The sequence below is a fragment of the Henckelia pumila genome, chromosome 2, assembly GCF_033568475.1.
Source record: "Henckelia pumila isolate YLH828 chromosome 2, ASM3356847v2, whole genome shotgun sequence".
NCBI classification, from domain to species: Eukaryota; Viridiplantae; Streptophyta; class Magnoliopsida; order Lamiales; family Gesneriaceae; genus Henckelia; species Henckelia pumila.
This window is the reverse complement of record NC_133121.1, coordinates 10,863,301-10,888,167: the sequence shown is the minus strand read 5'-3', so window position 1 is coordinate 10,888,167 and position 24,867 is coordinate 10,863,301. Positions and strand designations below refer to the sequence as shown.

The 24,867-nt window shown below is 34.4% G+C and overlaps 4 protein-coding genes and 1 pseudogene across 5 annotated transcripts; 3 read left to right on the top strand and 2 right to left on the bottom strand.

The window, feature by feature from the left end:
• On the top strand, positions 1–3,663 carry LOC140881161 (probable carboxylesterase 11). The gene is made up of 2 exons (XM_073286239.1): positions 1–1,269; positions 2,787–3,663. The coding sequence occupies exons 1-2, from the start codon at positions 410–412 to the stop codon at positions 3,322–3,324; spliced, it is 1,398 nt and encodes a 465-aa protein (XP_073142340.1). The 5' UTR covers positions 1–409; the 3' UTR covers positions 3,325–3,663.
• Positions 3,664–5,019: 1,356 nt separating this feature from the next.
• Positions 5,020–7,117, top strand: LOC140884301 (uncharacterized). 2 transcript variants are annotated; one of them, XM_073291017.1, is made up of 5 exons: positions 5,020–5,265; positions 5,430–6,107; positions 6,263–6,318; positions 6,410–6,484; positions 6,642–7,117. In XM_073291017.1, the coding sequence occupies exons 1-5, from the start codon at positions 5,197–5,199 to the stop codon at positions 6,685–6,687; spliced, it is 924 nt and encodes a 307-aa protein (XP_073147118.1). In that variant the 5' UTR covers positions 5,020–5,196; the 3' UTR covers positions 6,688–7,117. The 2 variants fall into 2 exon arrangements, with proteins under 2 accessions (XP_073147118.1, XP_073147119.1); XM_073291018.1 differs by having other exon boundaries at positions 5,021–5,265; positions 5,430–6,101.
• Positions 7,118–10,752: 3,635 nt separating this feature from the next.
• LOC140883097 (protein NOI4-like) lies at positions 10,753–13,026 on the top strand. Its single transcript, XM_073289412.1, has 3 exons — positions 10,753–11,699; positions 12,165–12,368; positions 12,770–13,026. Exons 1-3 carry the CDS (start codon positions 11,691–11,693, stop codon positions 12,800–12,802), a joined length of 246 nt encoding a protein of 81 aa, XP_073145513.1. The 5' UTR covers positions 10,753–11,690; the 3' UTR covers positions 12,803–13,026.
• A 2,971-nt stretch (positions 13,027–15,997) lies between these two features.
• Positions 15,998–20,536, bottom strand: LOC140881451 (uncharacterized membrane protein At3g27390). Its single transcript, XM_073286778.1, has 10 exons — positions 19,962–20,536; positions 19,361–19,469; positions 19,084–19,276; positions 18,859–18,995; positions 17,924–18,212; positions 17,736–17,842; positions 17,494–17,629; positions 17,160–17,358; positions 16,502–16,745; positions 15,998–16,378 (listed from the first exon to the last, which is right to left on the bottom strand). The coding sequence occupies exons 1-10, from the start codon at positions 20,053–20,055 to the stop codon at positions 16,135–16,137; spliced, it is 1,752 nt and encodes a 583-aa protein (XP_073142879.1). The 5' UTR covers positions 20,056–20,536; the 3' UTR covers positions 15,998–16,134.
• Positions 20,537–23,053: 2,517 nt separating this feature from the next.
• Positions 23,054–24,553, bottom strand: LOC140877203 (xyloglucan O-acetyltransferase 3-like; annotated as a pseudogene).
• Positions 24,554–24,867: the final 314 nt, after the last annotated feature.

Genomic DNA, 24,867 nt, shown 5'->3' with positions numbered 1-24,867 from the left:
TCTATTATATCTAAATGTTATCAATTCTCTCTCCCACTCTCTCACATAGGAAGCGCAGCCAGCCCCACCTCTCTTTCTCTTCCCACAGTCTATAGGAGGAACATTGAATTTCAAACGAAAAAAAAAGAAAATTTTCCCCCAACCGACGAGAGGCCCTGATTTTGTCATGAAAAATCGATGCGTTTTAACCCATCATCTCGAACCCATTAAATTTTTTTGCGTCTTTCAGGTCCAGTATTCGAAATTTCTGTGAATGGATTGAGGGATGTGTATTGAGCAAGTGGATAGATAAACACATGTAAAATCGAAGGGGAGAGAGAGGGGAGGGAGGATAATTATGTGTTTCGTATGATAACCACCTGAAAATTGTTGATATTGTTTGTTAAAGTTTAATCTTTTTCTTGAAAAAATGCCAAGCATAGGTGTGAAATTATACAGTGTGTTTTTCAAATTTATGCTAAAGCATCGGTTGCAGAGCCGATTGCAGACACCCGAAGGAGATGTATCCGGTGGTGGCGCAGCCTCCTTGGTGGTCACGTCACGGCCGGATGAGGAGACGGCAGCGGCAGCCAACCCTTCCTTCACCGACGGTGTTGCCACTAAGGATTATCATATTGATCCCTTAACCTCTCTCTCGATCCGTATCTTTCTTCCGGATACTTGCCTCCGTTCCCCGGAGACTTCAACCAAATCTCGGGCCGGGTTTGGATCCGACGCGGCCCAGTCGTTTCACCGCCGCAACAGCTACGGGTCTCCCAACAATGGTGTTTCTAGCAGCAATTCTAATGCTCATACGCGTGCTCAGAATGTTGATAGTAACAGAAGAAATAGTTACGGATGTAGCAACGATGACTTGGATTCAAAATCAGGAAGTGGGATTTACAGAGGGTATAATCCGGTGGGGAACAAGTGCCGCAGACTTCCAGTGATGTTGCAATTCCACGGCGGCGGATTTGTTAGTGGGAGCAACGATTCGGTTGGGAATGATTATTTCTGCAGGCGGATTGCGAAATTGTGTGATGTGATTGTACTGGCCGTGGGTTATAGATTGGCGCCTGAGAATAAGTACCCAGCAGCATTTGAGGATGGGTTTAAGGTGCTGCATTGGCTGGCAAAGCAGACTAATTTGGCTGAATGTAGCAAGTCTTTGGGGAGTTTGAAGGGAAGTGGGGCTGACTTGAGGAAGACAGATGGTAATTGGCGTGTTCCTGATGCCTTCGGCGCCTCAATGGTGGAGCCTTGGTTGGCTGCACATGGAGATCCGTTGAGGTTTGTTGTGATCTTGCTGATCTATTGATTTTCATCACTTGCAAGTCTTGTCATCTGCTTTAGTGAAGATTTCTTGCGATTTTTCGACATGGTTTCTAACTAAGTGCTGACTATGAATCTGGAAATGGATTACTTGTGTAGATTTGTTTTTGTTCTTTTGAAAGTAAAAATCGATGTACAAGGTGAATGATTTAAGTAAAACGCTATAGAATTGAAAATTAAGAAAGGAGCTGGAATTTCTCCTTGGTGATAATTAGAGGAATGGAAAGATTTGAATGTAGAACTTACTACTTGGGTATTAACTGACCTGCATTGGAGTGATTGGCTTGTTTTTCCCAAGCTTAGCTAACACGTCTGTCCTATTTTGTGTGGTTCATCCGCTGCTTTTCATCTCTGCCACCAGTATTGGTTCAACGTTACTTTTCCTTACGTCCAAGTCTTGTGAACTTTTACAATATTATGCATGCTTGTCAGTGGTAAATTTTGGCTGTTCATCAAACTTCTTGTAGTTTGTAGTTTGTGAGTTAGATCTTAATGCTGTGTATTTTTTGTATTCTCGTATTTCTTTGTGGAAAATAGAGTCGTGATATCAAACTAGGGCATCCTGCCCTAGTCAGAAATTATCACCATAAATATACACTGTTTTGGATCCGTGACAGTCTCCATTTAAGAAGATGATAGATGTATTATTTTAGTATGATGTTGTCGATAAACAAGTTCCCATTTCTAGGATTGCTTTTCCTTTTCATACTATTGTGTCTGCATCCAAGACCATACTTTCGTCTTACCTTACATTTGACAGAACGATTAGAAATCATCTTTGATGAGTTTAGATTTACCTTCTTCCTGAGGACTGCGATGCGACACCTATCTAGTATAAGTAAATAATGCTTGGATTCTGTGGGAGGAAGAAGTATCCGGGTATGCCTGACTTCAATATTGATTCTAGTCTCAATGAGTAGATGCATCTGAAATTCTTGATTGGTGATGAGATGCAACGTATTGTTGTTTTGTTTTTTATGTTATGGTTATTGTTAATTTAATAAGCAGTTTTTAATCTCTTAACTTCGAGGCTGATTCTTTGAATTTCTTGTACCGCGTGTCGCATAATGATGTTGGCTGATACAACCTATCTAGATCAAAGTAGTCAAAATTATTTACACGGGGATTGAAATGAGAGAGGGGTTTATAGTTTCGTTTGGGAGCTTTAGAGAGTGGGGGAAACCGAACGTAGGCTTACTCTGGGATCATGGGTGTGCCACTAATTTCAGCGAGAGCAAACCTGCAGTAAAAAATATACCTATGTGCATTACTGTGGTGTCAGGACTCCTCTCCTCCCCACTCAGATAATCAAATTGATTAGGCTACGACTTGTTTGCTTATTCATATTGTGTATTCTAGGTGGCATTTTTTGAGAGATGTGTCACTTCATCTTCTTATGTACATTTTCCAAGTAATAATAATGAAAAATTCAACTTGTCTGAATTGATTGATGAACTGGCGTTACATGGAACCAGATGCGTGCTTCTTGGAGTGAGTTGTGGGGGAAATATTGCTGAATACGTTGCGAGGAAAGCAGTAGAGGCTGGTAAGCTTTTGGACCCGGTGAAGGTGGTTGCTCAGGTTTTGATGTATCCCTTCTTCATTGGAAGTGTACCCACACATTCAGAGATAAAACTGGCGAACTCCTACTTCTACGACAAGGCTATGTGCGTACTTGCATGGAAACTTCTCCTAACCGAGGAGGAGTTTAGCCTGGATCACCCTGCCGCAAACCCACTCATTTCTGGAAGAGGACCTCCTTTGAAGCAGATGCCCCCAACATTGACTGTGGTAGCTGAACATGACTGGATGAGAGATCGAGCAATTGCATACTCAGAGGAGCTCCGGAAGGTAAATGTGGATGCCCCTTTGCTTGAATACAAAGATGCGGTTCACGAATTTGCAACCCTTGACATGCTTCTCAAGACTCCCCAGGCTCAGGCTTGTGCGGAGGACATTGCCATCTGGGTCAAGAAACATATTTCACTTCGAGGCCACGAGTTTTCATATTGATGTGTTATACTCGTGAATTTGGTAAATACAGAAGCTATAATCAGTCATAACCTCTTTTGGGGTTCTGCAGTGCTGTGTTATATCTGGATCTTGTAGATGACGGAGCGTTCGGTTGCTTGGCTTTGTCTTTGTTGTTCTATTTTTGCTTGTAACATAGTACCTTGCCTGAGAATTTTCTATTCGGTATTTGTGGTCTTAGCCAGTTAATGTGGATGCCCTTTACCAGCATTTTTGCATTATCTAGTTATTCTTAGCATAACTGCTTCGTGGTTCCTACAACCCACCAAATTTAATTTGTAATCAATATGAAGGCCAACAGATATTTGGCATTACGCCGAGTAATTCGATCCGATTCAATGCCTTTTTTTTTTTTAAATGTGTGTGTTTAATTCTGCAGTGCGGATGTGATAAACAACTTAGCCAGGATCCACCACGTTAATGATAAATATACCTTATCCTGTCGGATTGGAATTGACCATGTTTGGCCATTCATAGCTATAATGCTATCAAATGACCCATGAATAGCTATCAAATAACAAAAATATGAGGAAACTTGTATCAACGTGACAAAGGCTTTCTCCTTCTTCATAGTTTGAGCCAAGTTCAATCAAAATATACAATATATTAATGGAAGAGACGTCTCGATTGGAAAAATGGTTAAATTTCTCGGAAAAATATACTTTCTTCAACTCGATTATATAGTTTTTTTTTTTTTTACACAGATTAAGAAAAAATCATTGGGAAAACAAATTATCTTTACACTTTTTAATTTATTCCTATTTAATACATTCAAAAAATGATTGCATAATTTTCAAGATGCAGTTAATAAAAATATATTGATAAAAAAATGTAAAAAAACTATTATTAAATATAATGTATGTCTATATATTTGAGATAAGAAAAGGCCTATATAATCGATACGAGAATATATTTGAATAAATTGAAATTTGACATAATGGAAATATGAAATATCAAAATCAGAAAGGGATAAAGCACATGTAGACGGAAAATACAAATTTCTCGAAATAAATGTGTAATAGCCATAAAGGCGTTTAATTAAGGGTATCACATCTTCAACCTCTCCAACTTCAACCGAACATTCTTCTTTCCCAATCTCCACCTCTCATAATAATTGCTCTTTTCGGTGGCCTCTCCTTACTATATACACATCGCTACTCTTTAATTTAATTTAATTTTTATATATATATAGAATAATCAAGAAAAGCAATTATTTAATTTCCATCTCCCTAATTCCAAAATACTAGCCTATGACAGTGATTTTAGGTATAACAAAAATGATGCAAGAGATCATTTAGGAAATCATTATCTACCATACGTAAATAAAAAAAAATCAGTATATATCAAATATAAAATTTTCAAATTAATCTCAAATTCACTAAGAAGACTAAATAACATTTATTTAAATTATGGAATAGCTTATTTTTTAATATAAATTATATTAATTATGTAATTTTTTTTCCGAAAACTTTACAGTAAACAAATGGTTGATATGTCACGGGAAATCAAGTGGAAATGGGACCAATGCCTCAAAGTTACTAAAAAAAAAATGAAGTATTTATTTATTTTTTGTTGGCAAAGAAGTATTTATTTATTACTTAACAAATCGGCAAATTATGCTTCTACTCTTCTCTACGTGTGGCCTACTTTCTTCTCCCAACTTTGGCCTTTTCGTTTGAATTTTTAAATTAAAGTCGCCAAGCTTAAACTCTGCCACAAAAAAAGGAAAAAAATATACACCAGACCACGACGTGTTTCCTTTGAATGAATCTCATTTCTGTTTCTTAGTTTTTCCAAAAAAAAAAGAAATCTTTGCTAGCTGAGGTTGTCTCCTTTGCAGAAGCTTGCAGTAGGATGGGGGATTCAGCTTGTGTTATGCATGGATACTCTTATGATTCTTCCATACCCAACGAGTCCACACAGGTACCTATCGAACCCTTCAAGCATCTCCCTTCTTTTATCAGTTTTATGTATATTGAATTTTAGAGTCATTGATTTGATTTGATTTTGGCTTTTGATTCTTGTAAAGAATTGGAATTTGTGGTTGGTTTTGTGTGAAAGTGAGAGCTGACGGTGTTTTTTTGCAGATGAACGGCCACTTGCAAGTTCTTGGAGATTCGGTGTCATTTGGGAGGTTTATGAACGAGCCCTTGTCTTGGGAGAAATGGTCCACCTTTTCACACAAGAAGTATGTGGAGGAGGCAGAGAGTTACTCGAGGCCGGGTTCGGTTGCGCAGAAAAAGGCTTTCTTTGAGGCTCATTACAAGAGAAAAGCAGCTCAGAAGGCTCAGGTTGAGCAAGAGTACTACTGTGCTGCAGATGATGCCAATGGAACAGTAGCTGAAGTCCAAGATAATTCTAATACTAATACTAATACTAATAATAGTTCTCAGAGAATTAGCTTGAAATTGGATTCCCATTTGGTTGTTGATGAGAACATAGATATGGTCAGAATCCCAGATGGGATAAGTGATGTTCTGGAGAATGGTAAGGAGAGTAGTTTAGTTGTTGTGACAGAAGATGGCAAAGATAAAAAACAGGCTCAAGTCATGGAGACTAAATACTCTCTGGAGGCTCCCAAAAAGAAACCTCCTCCCAAGAAGAGGTTCTTCTCCAAGTATTTTTGCAATCTGTATGGTTTATTTCCTACCGAAGAACCCGACAAAGAGCCGCATTCTGCCACGGTGAAGACGGGGATTATCGGAGTTGCTCCTGGTTCTTTCGCAACATCACACGGCGAAGCTCCTCTGAAGACTCCGGTATTGGTGATTCTCACATTCTTGGAGATTATAGCACAAGATTTTTTCTGTTTTGATTGTAGATTAATAGATTATATGCATCTCAAGATTGTCTTTCGATTGTGGACTAGAACTTTATTAGCATCCAGAGGCATTAATTTTTTTTCCCTTATAACCTGCAGGGAGAAATTGAAGGGGTCTCAAAAAATCCTGCTGCCACCACTTCAAAGAACAGAAGGTGCTAGATATAGAACTCTTCTCAATAAATCAATGGTGCATATTTGAAAAGTGATGTAAAGTGTTTGTTTCACCATGTCTATTTTGCACAGAAAGAAAACGCCAACCGATCCTTCAGCTCCCGGATCCAAAACAACTCGCCGTAAATGGCATATCTTCTCAGCAGTGTAAGCATTACATGCTTTGAGATATGATGCTATGTTTTGCCCTGGTTTTTAAACATGCCAATAGTTGTTGGATCTGGTATTTGTTACAAGTTTACAACTGTCTTGAAGAGTTGTTGAGCCTCATGAGTTTCTTACAGAGGTTCTTGTCTTTGATTAGCTCCAAGTCATCAAGAAATCATCGGTCGCAAACTTCATCCAAATGATTCGTTCCAAGAACAGAAGAAAGGAGTTGACAAACGCAAAGGGGCGACAGGCGCAACCATCCGCTGGCCTTCATCATGTCTATGTGATCAGTTCTAGGATGCTAGAATATTTTCAAGCAAGACTGTCGATATCTTGTCTTCGCTCGCAATAGCTTTTGCAAGCCTGGATTAATGATGGCATCCAAAATAAATAATCCATAACCAGAGAGTCTTTATCTTGTGAGCGAATGAACTATAATTAGAACATGATAAATATATATGGAAGGTGTTATCTTTAGATATGCTGTGTGCGACTCTATTCAGTTTATTGCATTCCATCATTGAACTGTGGTCTGTGGCTACTTGTATGTGTCCGGGGGGCTATCTGTCACGCCTCGAGTTAGAGATATTAGAGTGTTTTTAAATAAATTTGAGAGGTCTAGCGTTTTTTTGTTTGGTTAAAAAAGCCCTTTTGAAACAAGTACTTAAATAGTGTATTTTATTTTTTTTTTGGTGATGATACATGTACACGAAGGGTTACACGTAGCACTTGAAATTACATAAATATATTTTGGAAAGAGTTTTTTCATATAAAGTGGAAGGATACTTTTGTAATTTTAGTGTGTAACCCAATGTGTAACCCTCCATGTACACATAGCATTTCCCATTTTTTTATAAGCCAGAATTTCTAGTTTAAAATAAAAATAAAATCAATTTTCGACAATCATCCGATTGTCGAAAGACAAAAACTACTTGTGTGTGTGTGTGTTTTGTTTTTTTATAAAACTATTCTAGAAAATTGAACTTATCACTTATTTAAGTGTTTTTTTCTAAGTTGCTATCCGAACTCGCGCTAAATTAAAAAAATATTATTTTATAGCATTATATTATATATTTTTTATCAATTATTTTTTAATCATTTAATAATTCCATTTCCATCGTTCGAAGCGGACGCGTGACATTAATATATTTTAAAATATAAAATTAAATTTTTATAAATTTTTTATGACTTATTTGCACCAATCACCCCTGTGAAATATTGAAAATGCACACTTCTCCCCTGTGAAATTTTAATAGGCATATTCAACTCTGATCTTTTTAAAAATCAGCACACTCGCCCCTTCAGATGAGTGATTGTTGCGCACGCGCCCCTCATGCGATTGGACAAAGATTTTGATATTTTTTGCACCAAATACCCCTGTGAAATATTTAAAATGCATACTTCTCCCCTATGAAAATAATTTTAAATCTATTCAACCGATAATACACAATTTTTAATAAATCCAATTATAAATATTTAGAAAACATTTTTTGTTTTATTAATTTTTATTTTTTATTTTAAATGTATTATCATTAATTAATTATTTTCTAAAAAATATTATTATTTTATCATGTTATCATTATTTTATTAAATTCACTTTGTATTTCCAAATTTTCCATTAAACATGCATTCATAAACAAATATTTAAATAATTTCAAGTATCAAAATATTGAACTAAACTGATAATTTCAAACATATTGTTTTTTCGATTTAAGACTATATATTATTAAACCAAAATTTAAATTTTTTGAGAATATGCATTGCACAATTTGTAATAAATAATAAAAAAATATCATTATAATATAATTCTAAATCGAAAAGTAACATTCATGAACTTATCATTTGGTTGAATATTTTGGTATTTTTAGATATTTAAATCTTTATTTATGAATCAGGTTTAATGGAGAAGTGATTTGATAAAATAATGATAACGAGATAAAGTAATAATTTTTTTAAAAATAAATTAATTAAAAATTATAAATTTAAAATTTAAAATAAAAATAAATAAAATTAAAAATGTTTGGTACTTATCATTCACTTATCATTTTGATTTAATATTTTGGTACTTTTAGGTATTTAAATCTCGTTTATGAATGCATTTTGAATGAGAAGTTGGAAACAAAAAGAAAGTTTAATAAAATAATGATAACAAGATAAAATAATAATATTTTTTAGAAAACAATTATATAATCATAATAAATTTAAAACTAAAATAAAATTAATAAAACGAAAAATGTTTGTTAAATATTTTATAATTAGATTTTAATAAAAATTGTGTATTATGGGTTGAATAGATTTAAAAATTATTTTCACAGGGGTCAAATATGCATTTTTTATGTTTATAAGGGTATTTGGTGCAAACAAAATATCAAAATTTTTGTTCAGTCGCATGAGGGGCGCGTGCGCAACAATTACTCATCTGAAGAGGCGAGTGTACTAATTTTTTAAAAGATCAGGGTTGAAGATGCCTATTAAAATTTCACAAGGGAAAAGTGTGCATTTTCAATATTTAACGAAAAAAATTGATTGATGCAAATAACTTAATTTTTTATGGGAAAATCTAAAATTCAATCATAAAAAAACTTAATATAATCCTTAAAAAAAAAGCTTTTTAATATAAATAAAAAAATCGATTGTACTGCAAAAAGGTGATCACTACACTAGAGAAGTTGAAGACGACAGTAGCTGAACCGTGCGCTACATTGCAGGACGATGAAACCCTATTCTACAGGTTGCGGCGAAAGGGGAGTTCCAGGTTTCCTAGTAACCCTATTTTTACGATTTCTGTTGTTTGGATTTTTGTTCGTAGCTGCGATGCTTTGATTGTGTTTTTGGATTTGGTATGATTTTGCGTCGCTTTTGGTAGGCTTACTTGTTGCAACTGAAGTTGCTCGTGATTCTAAAACAAATGCTCTGTTAGAATTCCGCAACATCTTTTTTTTTCCTGGGAATTTGGGATGCTTTTTCCGCAGATTTTAAAATTCAAGTTTCTTCTGCTGTATGTGGTTGGATGTGTGAGACTGTTCAAATATTTTTATTTATTCCTGATACTGTTCGACCCAATTATATATTGAAAAGTATATTCTAACATTAAGTTGAATCGACAAAGCCATCTCACGAAATGGTGTCACACGACTGGTCGAGATTATGCAGCGAAAAATAATATTTTTTGAATGTCTAGTAAGGCTCGTGTGATGTCACAGGAGTTTCTGTGTCAGGAAATAAATTTCATTATTGGATGCTTATTTTATGTTATTTTTTCAATTAAAACCGAGCCATCAGTTTTATATACTGTATGCTAAAAGCCTATACCAAAAGAAGCCTAAAACGGCTAAATAAAGTAATCGATAAATTGGTTGCTAGCATCGTTTGTTTACAAAATTATAGTTTGATCTGTAACTCAGTTGATTGATAGTGGGTGATTATACTTGTTTTGAATTTCCCGTTTTTAATTAATTATGAAATCTTTAATATTTTTGGAGAACTTTGAGAGAGTTATCGAATTTTTACAAGAGACTCATATTGGTATTTTACTATTTTACAAATTATAGTTTGATCTGTGACTCAGTTAATTACATAAACAATATAAACCACTGAACCGAAATATAGTTTGGTTTTCGGATTAGATATTTAGAAAACCGAAATTTAACTGAGTATATGGTCATTGGATTCTAAATAAACAAGAGAATTTACATACTTGAGTTAATCTGAATTTTCTTCATAACTTCATGCATGATGAAAAACTTCAGCAAATAATGCCAAATCCTGATTTCTTTTTTTGTGCTGTGGTTTTTCTTGAATCTCTAGATTTCCCCATTGATATTTGATCAAATAATGTAGAACATGTAGCATGATCTCGTAGTATTATCGTATCGAATACTTGCATATCAAGGCCCTTCCGCACAGCACTTGACACAAACTGGTGGCTGTTTTCTTATATCACAATAGCAACAAGCTATATCACAGATATTGTTGCAACCTACAACAGAAGACCTCAAAATCATAAATCATGAACCACTCATTGATCAACTGAGGAATATTAGCTGATGTTTCGAAAACATCTTACCCATTACAGTAATGTATTCTGTTGATTGGAGAGTCTGAGGATGAATAAGAAATGGAAGTCGAGCATTGGACCCGACGACATAACACCCCATTTGAATTGCAACCACGAGGATCATTAGCCTGAGAACAGATGGCTTCATTTGTTGTACAAGATTAAGGTTTGGAATTCTTTACTTTGTGATTTTAGGTAGTGGGTTGGTGAAGATTACTCATGATTGCTTCACTTATATAGGGTAAGATTGCATATGACTTTGTGTCTTAAACAAATTGAAGCTATCCCAACTCCATTGATGTGATTCAATAACAATAATTTGTCCCCATTTATATATAGAACCACCACTGTCTTCCACGATTGTCATTCGTATGATGTGATGCTTAAGAATTAGCGTTTCGAGTTTCACTTGTGCTGTCGGGAATAAGAAAAAGGCTCATGTTGATCATGTGGTATCTAAAGGAGTTGGAGAAATTACTTTTGAACTTTGGCATGCAGAAAGTATGGGGTGCACACTTCATGATAATTTTATGAACTGTCTCTGGGAAACACAACCTCGTCTGGCCTTTATAAAGGATTAGTTGAAACTTGAAAGATCAACAGAACATGTGAATTGTGACTAGCTAGACAAATTAATGATGGAGTGGAATGGCGTACCAAGCCTGGATGACATGGCCATTTAGTCATTTAGTGGATAAGCGAACCATGATAATTCCCTTAATATGATAAATTCTTACATTGTCATGCACATCTCCAGGAGAAAAAATGCAAGGTTTTCTTCTTAAAGTTTGCTAACTTATATCATAACCAAAATTTTGTGTTTGTAAATTATTGTTGACAATTTTAAAAACCTCAGACCTGTTCTAAGGTACAACAGGGATATGGTTCGGGAAATAGGAAAAGGATATTATTTTAGAACCGTGAATATTAATCTCAAATAATAAAGGGAGAAAATGTGATCATTCATGGGGTGCAACTACTAATACAAAACCTTCTCTCTCTTTCATAACCAATTGTATTCTATTTATGGTCAGCTCTTCCTTCCCCTCTCCTTCCTGAAGACTTGTTCCTGATTCCCATCCATCTCTCTCTCTTCTCTTTCTCCCTTTAAAACATTCATTTGCTTTGGCCAAACTGTAATATCTGATGACGTCCGTAAGTTTTCGTCCTTTCTGTGGTTTTCAAGATTTTTATTAATTTGTAGAATGATCAAATGTTTCCATGAGGGTTTTATGGAAATGCATGAATGAATTAGCTCATGTTCTATTTGCCATTTGATTTTAATGCGAATGAAATTATTGTAAATCAATGTTGTCGTCCTACATAACATCATTATGAAATCATACATTTTTCTAGAACAACCGATAGATCCAAGCTCCGCGTGTGTTGAGAAAATGCATCATCAAAATTCAATTTTTCTTATCGGATTTAATTTGTTTGAATGTTTGTATCTATTGCTATCGGTTGCATATATGCCATCATTTGTTGTGGTGAAATTTGTCGTCCTTGATGATCAAACATACATGTATATATATCCTAACATAGAATCTCCCTTCATATGGAATCGAATGATGACAATGATAACTATGGCATATAAATTATACATATCAATGTTTGCAGCATGGAAAAGGAGGGGCACTGCCAAAATTTGGTGAATGGGATGTGAATAATCCTGCTTCGGCTGATGGATTTACAGTGATATTTGCCAAGGCCAGGGATGAAAAGAAGGCCACAGGAACGGCCGCGCATGCTGCCTCCATTCCTCAGCAGCAGCCAACAAATACCATGCCTCAACAACACGAAGATTACCAGTATCAACAAAAGGTTTTTGTTTTATTACCCAACCCTCGAATATTTTTCTTAGTTTCCTCTCAATGCCATCCTCTTGTTTTTTCCTTTTTGCTTTTCCTTTTGCTGGGATGTTAACGCGACATCGGTCATGTCAACAGTACATGATATCATATCAGAAATATCTAATGGCATGCCAACACGACCAACACTACATCAATACTCAGATGAAAAAACGGCTAAAGATTTTGACTATTTAAATAACCAAGAACAAAGTGCAAAGAAAGCAAGAAAACTTATTGCACTAGACCGATTTTGACTACTTAAATAACCAAAATCTAAAAATAGGCAAATTTATGGGATAATTTTGGTAATCTCTCTTAGACGGCACATACATGTTCGAAGTGTTGCTAATGAAAATGGTTGCATGGATGCAGAGGAAGTGGCTTTGCTGTTTTTCTAAACCTTGATGGATTTGGGAGGAATTGAATGAAGAATGTGAAGGGTACACTAAGAGGTTAATATTGCTTCTTATTAGGGGAATCGAAATCGATTGTAATTTCATTTTATCAATATGTGAATCATATGATCTATATTGAGTTCTTCTGATACCATATTTCTTCCAAATTGTATTAGTACAATCTTGACGAGCGAGTTAATTTGCTCTTAATAATGGTTTCCGCAATTTATATTTTTCCTGTGTTTTTGTCCTTTGATTGAAGATGATAAGAGTGAGGTAGTTCATAAAGATGGGATGGTTAAAGTGACGCACCACAAAATTTGGCAACATTTTTTATGCTGTTTGTTGTTTTGGTAATCCAAACATGCCAGAAAATTTTGGACGATAAACTACACCGTCACCGTTTGGCAGGAGTGGTAGGATCACGGTCCACATAGTGATTATTTATAGAATGATGATAAATCACAAAGTTTTGATAGATAAAAAATGATATGTGATCGTTATGAACGTGTTTGATTGAGTGTATTGATACGACGATTCTTTTAATTTTTTTCTGAGTGGACAATTTTACCTATAATACCAATTTTTTTTCCTCCATCTTTTACAGTGCACTTTCTCTTCTCTCCTGTCCACTTCTTTTGTGTTTTTTTTAATATATAATTTTTTTGAAATGCTTCCTTCGCCCTTTTCGGGCCACAATTGCATAATTTTACAACAATGTTTGATCGCCAGTCTTTCGGGTCTGTTTATGCTACCCTTAGGGTAGGCTACCCAATGGCAGATCAATGACCCAGATTGATCTGCAAATCAAATCAATTGATTTGCACATCATTTAAGGCCGTTGATTCTGGTAGAAAATTTTTCCAGTCTATCATATCCACGAGTTACATGATTAATTCATCTCCAATATTTTGGCACTAAACAAAATATGGTTAAAACAAACAAAATTTCTTGTGCTCTCAACTCTCAAAGATCAATTCGTATAGGTAGCTCAAAAATTAAGAAATCGCTACTCAAAAGAGTTAGGTGGAGTGGCATGTTTTCCTATGTGAAAGGTAGCAAGAACAAAAGTTTTGGGCTAGAATCTTTCACAAAATATTTTGCAATTAGGTTATTTCAATTTATGACTTCTAATTAGCATATATTATAAATGCTTTTACGTGATTACACCATTTGATAATAATAATTAAAAAAAAAGAACTCGAAAAACCAAACACAGTATATGAGTCAAGTCTTATAGGAGTTTGACATTGTTTTCTATTTGAACATGTATTGATTTGTGCAGATTTGTCGACGCCATATTTTTTTTTATAGCTCATCGACCACTGATAAATTTAAATCCTTGATCATCGCAAAATGTATTTTATGATTACCATATAATTTTGTATGCATGCAAGTTTCAAATGGGTTTCCGTCCCGACCTATGTGGCTTTTGAACTGGCACGGGAAGGGCTCAACTTGGTCCTTGTCGGACGTCTCATTGCAGGAGAGCAGGAATTTATGATATGAAGAGTTAACTTTAATCCATTTATGATATGAACGTTCACTTGACATTATATTAAAGATTATAAAACTATATAAAAACTAAAATTCTAAAATAATAACCAACTTAAATGACAATAACTCAACGCAAAATTACAAATACTTTATCCACAAAAAATAAAGTGAAATTGTACAAAAAAATGCTAAGAACTATCAAATTAATGCTAAGAACTATCAAATTACCGAAATGGTACAAAAAAATGCAACAACTAAAATATATTTGAGATTTTGATAAACGAAAACATTTTCATAATTTAATCTCAATACACAAAATTGAATAAATGAATATTTAAGCAAATATTATCAAGGAGAAATTGCATATATTCAGTGTTCTAAAAGGCGGAGCCTAGCCTAGGCGCTAGACGGTTTGTCCACCGTCCCGATTTTTAGACAGTTGAATCTTCTGGGAGTTATTACATTAATTGAGCGTCTACTATAAACCGCCTAATCACCACCTAGATATCTCAAAATTCGCCTAGATTAACATATATTTAACTTTTTTATTTAACTTTTTTTAAAAAAGATTATTTGACATATTTGTCCATCAATTTGTAGAGGATGAAAACGTGAAATGTCATGTATTTCAAGTTTGAATGCGATAAAGATGAATTTATTAGAGAAATATTAATTAAGATGAACAAGAATAATTAGATATTTAGACTAAAAAAACACCACTTAGGCAGATGAATTCGATAAAGACGAATTATTGGAGAAATTTTAAGATGGATCGGACTAGAATAATTAGATATTTAGCCTAAAAATAAAAAATCGTCAAGACTCCGCCTAGGCGACCGCTTAAGCGTCTAGGCGCTAGACGGTGGGTGACTGTCTGCCTACCGCCCAACGTTTTTTAGAACATTGCATATATCACACATGTGAATTTTCGGGTTTGCTGATAACCCCTATGAAAGTTTTTTGAGCTAATAACCTCTATGATTCCAGATCTTTAGCACACACCCCTTCGAATAAGTTTGGTACTACACGTGCTATTAATCGCGAATATCCAAGTTTTTTTGAATAAAAATGTCTAAACTACCTTTAAATAACAATTATGAACTCTTCTATCACTCTTATTGAAGATTTTAATTAAAAAATCAATGCATTAACTTATATTTTCAATTAAATGTATTCATACAATTATTTTGATTAATTTAAATATTAAATTTTATTTAAAAAATAATTAAACTTAATACTATTAAATAATCTAATGTAATAATACAGTTACAATTAAAATATATTTCTTTTATAACTAATATTAAGATATAATAATTATGTATGACTTTCATGGTTATTTAATTAAAAGTTGATTATTCTTTATTTTATTCAATTAAATATAAAATTATAAAAAAAATTAATATAATTATTTATTTAAGTAAGGGTAATTTTGTCATTTTTATTTTTTATTTAACTAAATTTTGAGTTAGGGTGTGTGTGCTATAAATATGGAATGAGTAATTAACTCAAAAAACTTTCATAAGAAATTACCAGTAAACTCAGTATTTTACAGGAGTGGTATATGTTATTTTCCCTTTTATCAGTAAACCCTGAATCTCAGCCAATGATTCCAAAATAAAAAAATACTTGAAAGATAGAAATAGATGCGAATTTATGGGTCCCAAAAAAGCATCAGCCATTGTTGTCGCAAAAAAATATTAGGTAGCTATACAAAAAAAATGATTTTTTCTTTATTTTAGCAAAAAAATACAGAAAGGAGTACTCTACCTAGATCAGATCAGAAAGTATGGTTAAATAAATAGAAACAAATACAACAACACATGACAGCTGATATATAGCACCTATTCATCTGATTTCAAGGTCTCTTTCAGAGGTTGTTTGAGCCTCTAGATCGATACCGGGGTTCTTCGTCCGACTTTTGAAAGACTTCAGGCTAGGAAACTTGACCAACTTGCTCTTTGATCTCGACATTGATTTTCCGCTATCTCCATTCTTCTTACCAAGCTCTTCTAGGATCTTTTTCAAACTACTGTCATATCGACGCCTACAAGTTGGATATCTTGATATTGATTTAGTGATCCCTTGAAGTCTTGATTCCAAAACAAGCAAAAAGCAGCACGGTGAAAATCAGGACAACCATAAAAAGAATCAGCAGCAGTCAGCACAGTTCATTTTCCATGAAGAAATCGAGTAAAGAGACAGCAGATAATACCTGCGGGCAAGTGCATCCAGTTCAGCTCGTCGAAGTTCGGATTCAGGTGGTGGGCTAGTCATTGAGTTCTTTAATCTTGAATCATCACCTTTAAACAAAACTAACTTACCAAGGTATTCCTCCTCAGTTTCAGTCAGGTTACAAGCTTTAATCTGGTCTTTCATGATCAAAAGTGGATTAAGAAACCAATCGAAGTAAGCATCTTTTGGTCTGTTGGAGGGCATTATTTCAGTAACATCATCTCCTGTATGCATAACCATTTTCTTGACACCATCTCAACATAAAAAATTCTACAGATTTTTTTTTTATAATAAGAGATATATATTATCAAGGGACGAGGATTCAACTGTTTCTTAGGCGTAAAAAACATTGTATAAATCATATGCAAGAAAAAAAATATGAAGTCATGCTAAGCAGTCACGATATAAAGACATGATGTGCTCTGGACTTTGTGAGATTATTATCCCCAACAACATTGGCAGCAGGCCTCTGAAAGATAATGTGACGCAATAAGCTCAACGGTAAAGCCGTAAAGCCAAACTCAAAAGATTAGCCTATTACATGAGGTAAGTTCTAAAAAAAATTGATGTGGGATTGTAACAGATGAACATACTGTATACAATGGATTCTAAATATAAAAGAGTATAATTTTACGTACTCAGCAATAAACCAGTAGAATTGGCATTCACCGAGCGTATAAGGAATTGAAAGAGGCAATAAGCAGGTAAACCAATGGTAATCACTCTGCCACTATCTTTGTTATTCTTGGCATACTCAATATCTTGCAGAGTTAGGATTCCTTCGGAAACCATAATTTCCCCAAAGCGTTGACACTCCTCGAACCAGCCATCAATTATCTAAATAATAATTACATCAGAGGAAGGCATATGTATGCAGAATATAACACATTAATCATTAGAAGCATCATAAAGTATCTATCCGTTGAAAGTTGATATGTTCCATCAATCTAATGCTCGGGACCAAAAGCATACCTCAATGGGCTTCAGGTCTAGCATAGGTGAATTGATAGAACTTGCACGAGAGGGTGGCCTTTTGAAAGAATTAGTCCCTGAGATAGAGTCGTTACGAGAGGTAGTTCGTGATGGAGGATTCTTTCTATACTGTGGCCTACAGAAAAATTGTAGACAAAAAAGTCATTAATTACAGCATATTGTAAATTTTTTTGGGGGAAAAAGTGCACTATATAAGAATTATTCACAGAGATAATAAACACCTAGGAAAGCAGGATCCCTCGGGCATGTCAAGAACATCATTGCTATATTCATCATACATAGACAATGAAGCCACAATGTAACAAAGTCCATACCACATTGAGGACTCCTACAATAAATATCCAACAATTAGACACTCATAATAGAAAAAGATGATTAAGGTGTTCAAAGAATCAAGAAAAAATCCAACCTGATACACTATCACCGCTGCATAGGCACCCAAGAAGATACTCGAAACCATGGAGCCCAATACCGCCCCTGCAACAGCTAATGGCCAGAGTAAAATTGCGAGACCAGCAAATGGCACACAAATTGTCTCCAAGAATGGCCCTTCACGACCAATACAGTCATGAAATAAGCGATGCCAACCCTTGAAAAGCATGTAAACGCTTTTGAACATGGCAACGAGTGAAATCACTGGAAAGTCAACCACTGAACCCAAAATTCCAGCTACAAGAGCTTGGGGAAGATAGATCAATCTGTGACAAAGCGATCATTGGCAGAACTAAATTAGAACATTACCAGAACTAAACCATTGTCAAGGAAAGCTAATCAAACATTTCACTTTTGACATCAAGTCATCTTGTTCTTCTTAAACCTCTTGCGAAACAGATTTGCTCATTCCAGAGTAACTTGTTTCGTTAAATCAAGAACACCAGCCAAATCACATGATAAAAACTGAATGCCAGCCAAACCATGACATAAAAACTTTAACCATGCTAAATTCAAACAAACCGGGAGCACACAAAAGCATTTGGGGATTTCGAAAGCAACAAATAAATCTATAAAAAGAGAATTTAAAAAATCCATTCGCCCAAACTTTTGTCATCTAATAAAATTTTCAAAAGAGCAAAAGGCAGATTATTCATATTGACCAATATCTAAATTCGTAAGGATAACATTTTTTATACTTGGATTTGCTCCTTATAAAAATTTAAAAAACATTAACTCAAATATTAAAAAGACAATAAAATAATGATTCAGCACAAGCAATTCAGAATGTCTTATATGTCATAATAATTTTACAATGTGGCAACTAAAAATCCCATTACTCAGTCATGCGACTTTTACTTGAATAAACCTCGAAGCAGCAAGAGACAGATTAATGAGAGGGAATAAACAAACCTAATTTCGTAATATTTTCCTTCCTGAGGCCCTAGATGCCTTAGATCATACATAATGGACAAGTAAGAATGGTAACAAACATCCCTAACATCCCTAATAATAGTGAAGCTTCCTTTGACAGCATCCCAAGTTCCATCCTGTAAACATAGTGAAGCATGATCCGTACTATGAACTAGCAAAAAATGGGGAAACCATTGTACGTTAATTCTGATACAGTTTTCGTACGATAAAACAGTGATATAATTGGTCACTCTTCCCCTCCTCAACTGCCTGAAAAGTGGCAAACATTGGTGCAAGCAGGCCATATGCGGCCCCTCCTAGAACTCCACAAGCAATGCCAACAGGGAGCCATGCTATTAAGATGGCGGGAATAAATATGAAAAGAACAAGCTTCAAAGATGGCCCAAATTGTTTCGTTCTGCAATTAAAGAAAACAAAAAAGACATCAGCCCCATGACAATGTATGCAGTAAGCATAACAGAAGAAAGACTCAAAATTGCACCTAAAAATGCAGTAATACGTATAGAAACAGTGTATTGGCCAAAGACCCAGAACTATCCCAGATATTCCCACAGTCATTAGGAGAAGTATTGCCGGAAGCATAAGGATACCTGAAATGCAAAATGCAACATATCAGAAAGCCAATTACAGTTTATGAAAACTTCCTTGACCATAACAAGGATGAATGATATTAGCACGATGGATATCGAAAAAACTACAGTTTCAAGTCCCTTCATTTCAGTACTACGACTTGACGACATTAATTCCCAAAAAGAGAAAAACATTCTAAAAAAGAACCCACTTTTCTTAACTATAGACAATCACTGAAACGCCAAAATCCAACATTTCAAAGGATTTCAATTCAGTAATTAAACATCCTATGTGGCCAATCCGGATGCAAGTTATCAAATCTCAGATTCTACAAGTCTCATCATAAAGTTAGAAAGAGGCTAGCTTTCTCAACTATAACTATTGATCATACTAAAACGGAGATACAAAAGCCATTTATTAACTACAAATTATTCAACAAGGACAGTTAATCTGCTTCAATCAAACACAAGAAAGAAGTAACGGACGATAAACTAAAGGCCAATTGTTCAGACCTTTAATGACTCCAAGAATGAGAAGTCCGATGAAGTAAGGCAAAAAACAAATGAAGTTCCCCAAAGAAGCCCACAACCCCCTCGGGGGTTCCATTTCTCCCCCTGAATCTTTCGCACAATCAACACGAACCCATCTCGCAATCCATCCGATTTCTGCAAATAGCTCCAAAAGAAAGAAAAAGATCCCGCTTTTTACTTACTCAACCACACGTCGAGCACCAGATGCCAACCTAAACAAGGACTCCACTAAAGGTTTGCAGTCTCACGATTCCTTATCTTTTCTTTACGCTAAGACCTTGCTGTTTGAAATGGTTAGTGGAGCAATATTATAAGCGGTTCTCCTCAACTCTGATGCACATCGGTTGAAAATTACGCTGGCAATTCTCCGATTTGAAGATTTTTTTTTTTAAAAAAAGTAGTTTTTGCAGAAAACACACATAACATACACGTGCACGCTTTTCTTTTTCCCATTTTCCAAATCTAATAATTTTCAACCAGATTGGTTTCCGAAATCGTGAAATTCACACTACAATTTTGAATTTTGGATTTGTCGTAAAAGAGACAGGACAGCCAGATGTAATTGAAAAATCAACCGGGCCCAAACATTGCAATCGGATTCCCAACGATTACCATGCATTCGTTAGAAAAATATATAATATTGGAATAAAATAGATATCTATCATTTTTAAGTATAAATTTATGTTGTTTATAATAATATTCAAAAGCATCTTTTATTTATATACTTAAAGTTATACATAAATTCTAAAAAAAAAAAGTTAAACATAAATAAATAATTCGTATCATATTTATTGAAATTAAAGTTATTTGGTTATGACTGAAATTTTTTAAAAACAATTATAATCAGGTAAAAAAATTTTAAAAAAAATTGCTCACTCTTTGCCAAAATTTTATGGATAGATATTATTCTCAAGTTTTTACTTGAGCTTCGATATTATTATTATTGATTACAACTTAGTTTCTCACCTTTTTCAGTGTTTAAATTTTTTTAAAATCTATTTTTACGATGAAAACATTTGTTATATATATATATATATATATATAGAGTTTTGTTATGTTGCCCACCTATGAGGTGGAGGTGGGCACGAAAGATGGGCAGCATAGCAAAACTCTATATATATATATATATCTACGTTATATATTTTCCATGAATTTTTGTGTAATTAATAGTCATTTTTATTTTTTTTTTTAGTTTTTTTTACTTAATAATTTAAGTTATACAGTAGATTAAAGTAGTGTTTGGAAATTGAATTTACAAGTTTAGGTTATATAGCAGATATTTAAGAAAGCTAAGCTCCATCTATCCCAAAGCTTTCATCATGCCTAATTTAGGTCTTGGTCCAAATCAAGAAATTATGTCACTATGAGTCATGACATTTTGATATGTATTTACTTGAGAAAAGCATAAAAAAGCATCTAAACCCAACATAATCTCGTAAACAGAGACGTAATTAGAAATGTTTTACTTGATAAACCAAAATTGATTTTTTAAGTTCTATAGTTTTTTTCGTCATTATTTATGTAACGTCAAGTGGCTAGCGATAATGAATATATATAGAAAATTAAAACATCGCAAAACACGCCATCTTTGTGCACTTCATCTGCGTTTTAGTTATTTCAATTTCACCACAGTAAATATATTCTTGCTAAATTACAAATTTCAATCAACAATATTAGAAATGCAATATTGTAATTAATGTGATTATCTATAATTAAAATACAAACTCTAATGAAAAAGGGCATCATCAATCAAAAAAAAGAAAAAGAGCATCTTGCCAAAACATGATTGCAATAATTGATGTAAGACTAATTAAAGAGACATGATGATTGAAGCAAAGTGTGACGACAAGGAAGACTTCAACAAATATTAATTAGGAAACTAGATTTATGTTAGGATTCAAGAAATCTGATAATTAAAGGACACCTAGCTAGAATTTTAAGAAAGAGAAATTTTCTTTTTATCTTCTTCGAGTTGTGTTTCTTAGATTAACCTTCGATTTCTTTCTTTGTAACAAGAAGTTATAATGTCTGATATTTATGATTAATAAAATCTATTTTCATCTTAAAAAAGAGGAGAAAAAGTCGTCACGTACTTAAATTTGCCTCAGACTAAAACTTTTAAGGGACCGTTTGATTTGAGGTATGGTATAAGTAATATATAGATAAGTAGTATAATGTAATAAAAAATAAATAAGAAATGATAGTTAAAATTGTATTGAATTTGATTGATAGATTATGGTTTATTTGATTTGATTGATTAAATTTTATATAAAAATGTTAAATGACTATTTTGTCATTTTAACAATAAATAAAATAAAAATTATATTATTTATAAGAAATAATATAGTAATTTATTTGATGTGAGATAAGTAATTAATGATTTGATTGATGCAAAATAAATAGTTAATATATGGATAAATAATATGATGAGAAGAACGTAGGATGTGATGAGATGAGTTATACATATATTAATTTGAATTCAATGATTTGATTGATGTGAGATAAGTAATTAATGATTTGATTGATATAAAATAAATAGTTAATAGACAACACCACTTTTATTAGCCACATTCGTAGGAAAGCGAATGGTGTGGCTCATTCTCTAGCAGCTTTTGCAATTTCCTCCCCATTTTCTTTTGTTTGGGAACGTGAGAGCTTTCCGTTTTGGTTGATTGATCTTGTAATTCAAGATATTCTTCGTTATTAATAAATTCAAGATCTCTCTTTCAAAAAAAAAAATAATATGATGAAAAAAACGTGGGATGTGATGAGATGAGTTATACATATATTAGTAATACCGTGAAGAGAACGGTGCCTTAGTTTCATGTCATCCTCCGATTTTACCTAATTCCTCCACAAATTGAATGAATCAATGTTAGCACAAAATCGAATGAAAAAAGAAAATAAGAGCTCCTAGACGTTTTAATTTTAGGACATAATAACATGCGTCGATCAGATTCACGTGTCGAAACTGTTAATTAATTGTTTCGGGTCGACGATTATTTCGACAGTAAATATATGCATATAGATATTTTTTACCCAATCAAAATTTACTTTTGTTCTTGACGCTCATGCTACATTATCCTTGTATAAGTGGAGTTAGAATAATTGTGTCTCTTAATCATTTCCAGCATAAGCTGGTTCCAGGTATCGATCGGGCCTGGTAAACACCAATGGACACAATCACTGTAACCCTTCGTCCACACATTCCCCCAGTGCTGGCCCGGGTGCCCGTCGGGCCTCATCACCATAATCTCCGTAACGTCCAGTACTTGGAAATTAACATGATTATTCCCTGCACCAAACATTCTCGCACTTTCAGCTTCCTCCACTTGGATTTTCCTGTAATCCAAATCAGGCCCAATTTTTCCCATCTCCCCCTTCCCCACAGGCCCGGTTCTGTTGCAACCCCCGCCGCTGTTCCAGTCCCCGTTCTCGAATTGAGAAGGAGAATACGTCCTCAATATACTTAAAACGTTGTGCTTGCAGCTGTTGATCTCTTTGAATGCGGCCCGGAAAGCCCTTCTGATGGCGAAGGCCGGCCCGAGGACCGTGACGTTGGGTGCCTGGCAGTAGACACAGCCAAGGAGATTGCCATTCTCGTACAAATAGTTCTGCCTGGAAAACCAGTGGGCGGCGGAGAAAACGGCGTAATCGATCCCCGGTAGCTTTTGGGACCAGTTGCTGTCTGCTCTATATATCCAGATGCAAATCGTAGCTGCCTGTGGCGGAGCCATTGATCAATCTATCGGTGGCGGCCACCAGGAACTGAGACCAGAGCACCATTAGAGTGAAATTATGTTTCTTGAATTCCCATGTTGTGAATCTGTCTTCTGTGTCTTTGTATATTGATTTTTTATATATATATTTTGGAAATATTTGAAGTTGAAATTGGAGCAACACTATAGATGAATAACAAATATGTTTTTTTCTTTAAACATATATATATATATATATAATTGTCCAATATTGGATCTGAATCCTGATTTTAAATGTATTAATAAATAAACCAACCAACCAACCATCATGTGGAAAGCAACCCGCGGTCGCAGATTCGGGCAGTGTTTTCTTCTAGAAAACATTTGTCAGCTTTTACAAAATTTCAAAATTTTGTGAATAAAAAGCTGAGAATTGCTTCCCAGAAGCTCTTCAAACACTGCCTCAATGGCTTACAGGAGCCAAAAATACTTATTATTACCCCGCGTCGAACAAATCCCATGTTCTGAAAGCAAATTATGAAGAGAAAATGTTGAATTTCAAGTACTAATTACCATAGACAAGAGACACAGTAGCGATTCCATTTGATTCCGAGCAACTGAATCTCCAATAAAAGCTATTGTCTTCCCTTGCAGAAGAGTAAGAAAAATTCCGGGGTCTAAACGAGGTAACTCACACTGATACGGTTTCCATTTCCAGTGCAGAAAATCTGTGTCCTTTGACTTTGTTCCATGCATGAAACAGTTTCTTTGAAATGGGATGGTTTTGCAGCTGTGATTTGTGTACAAAGAAGCTCTCCGGTCCCGAACCCATTCCCCTTGGAATAAGTCGCAATTTTGATCATGAAACGAATCCATCGTCGGTGTTTTCGCCAAAGGATTAGTGCGAGTTTGGTTGTGTTCTTGAATCATATTGCCAGCGTATGTGATGGGGTGTAAAAAGAGGTAAAGAGTGAAGAGGGTGGTGAAAAATGCGGAATAAATCAAGCAAGAAGCTGTATTTGTTAAGCTCAAAAATTTGTCTGTCTTCATGTTTGTGGTCTTTACAAGTTACAAAACATGAAGTTGGTTTCATTGTATTCTTTTGTTTTGTGAATGGGCGAATTAAATTAAAGGGAGATGATGATTCCCTTTGAATTGGATTAATAATTAATAGATAGAATTAGTGCTCA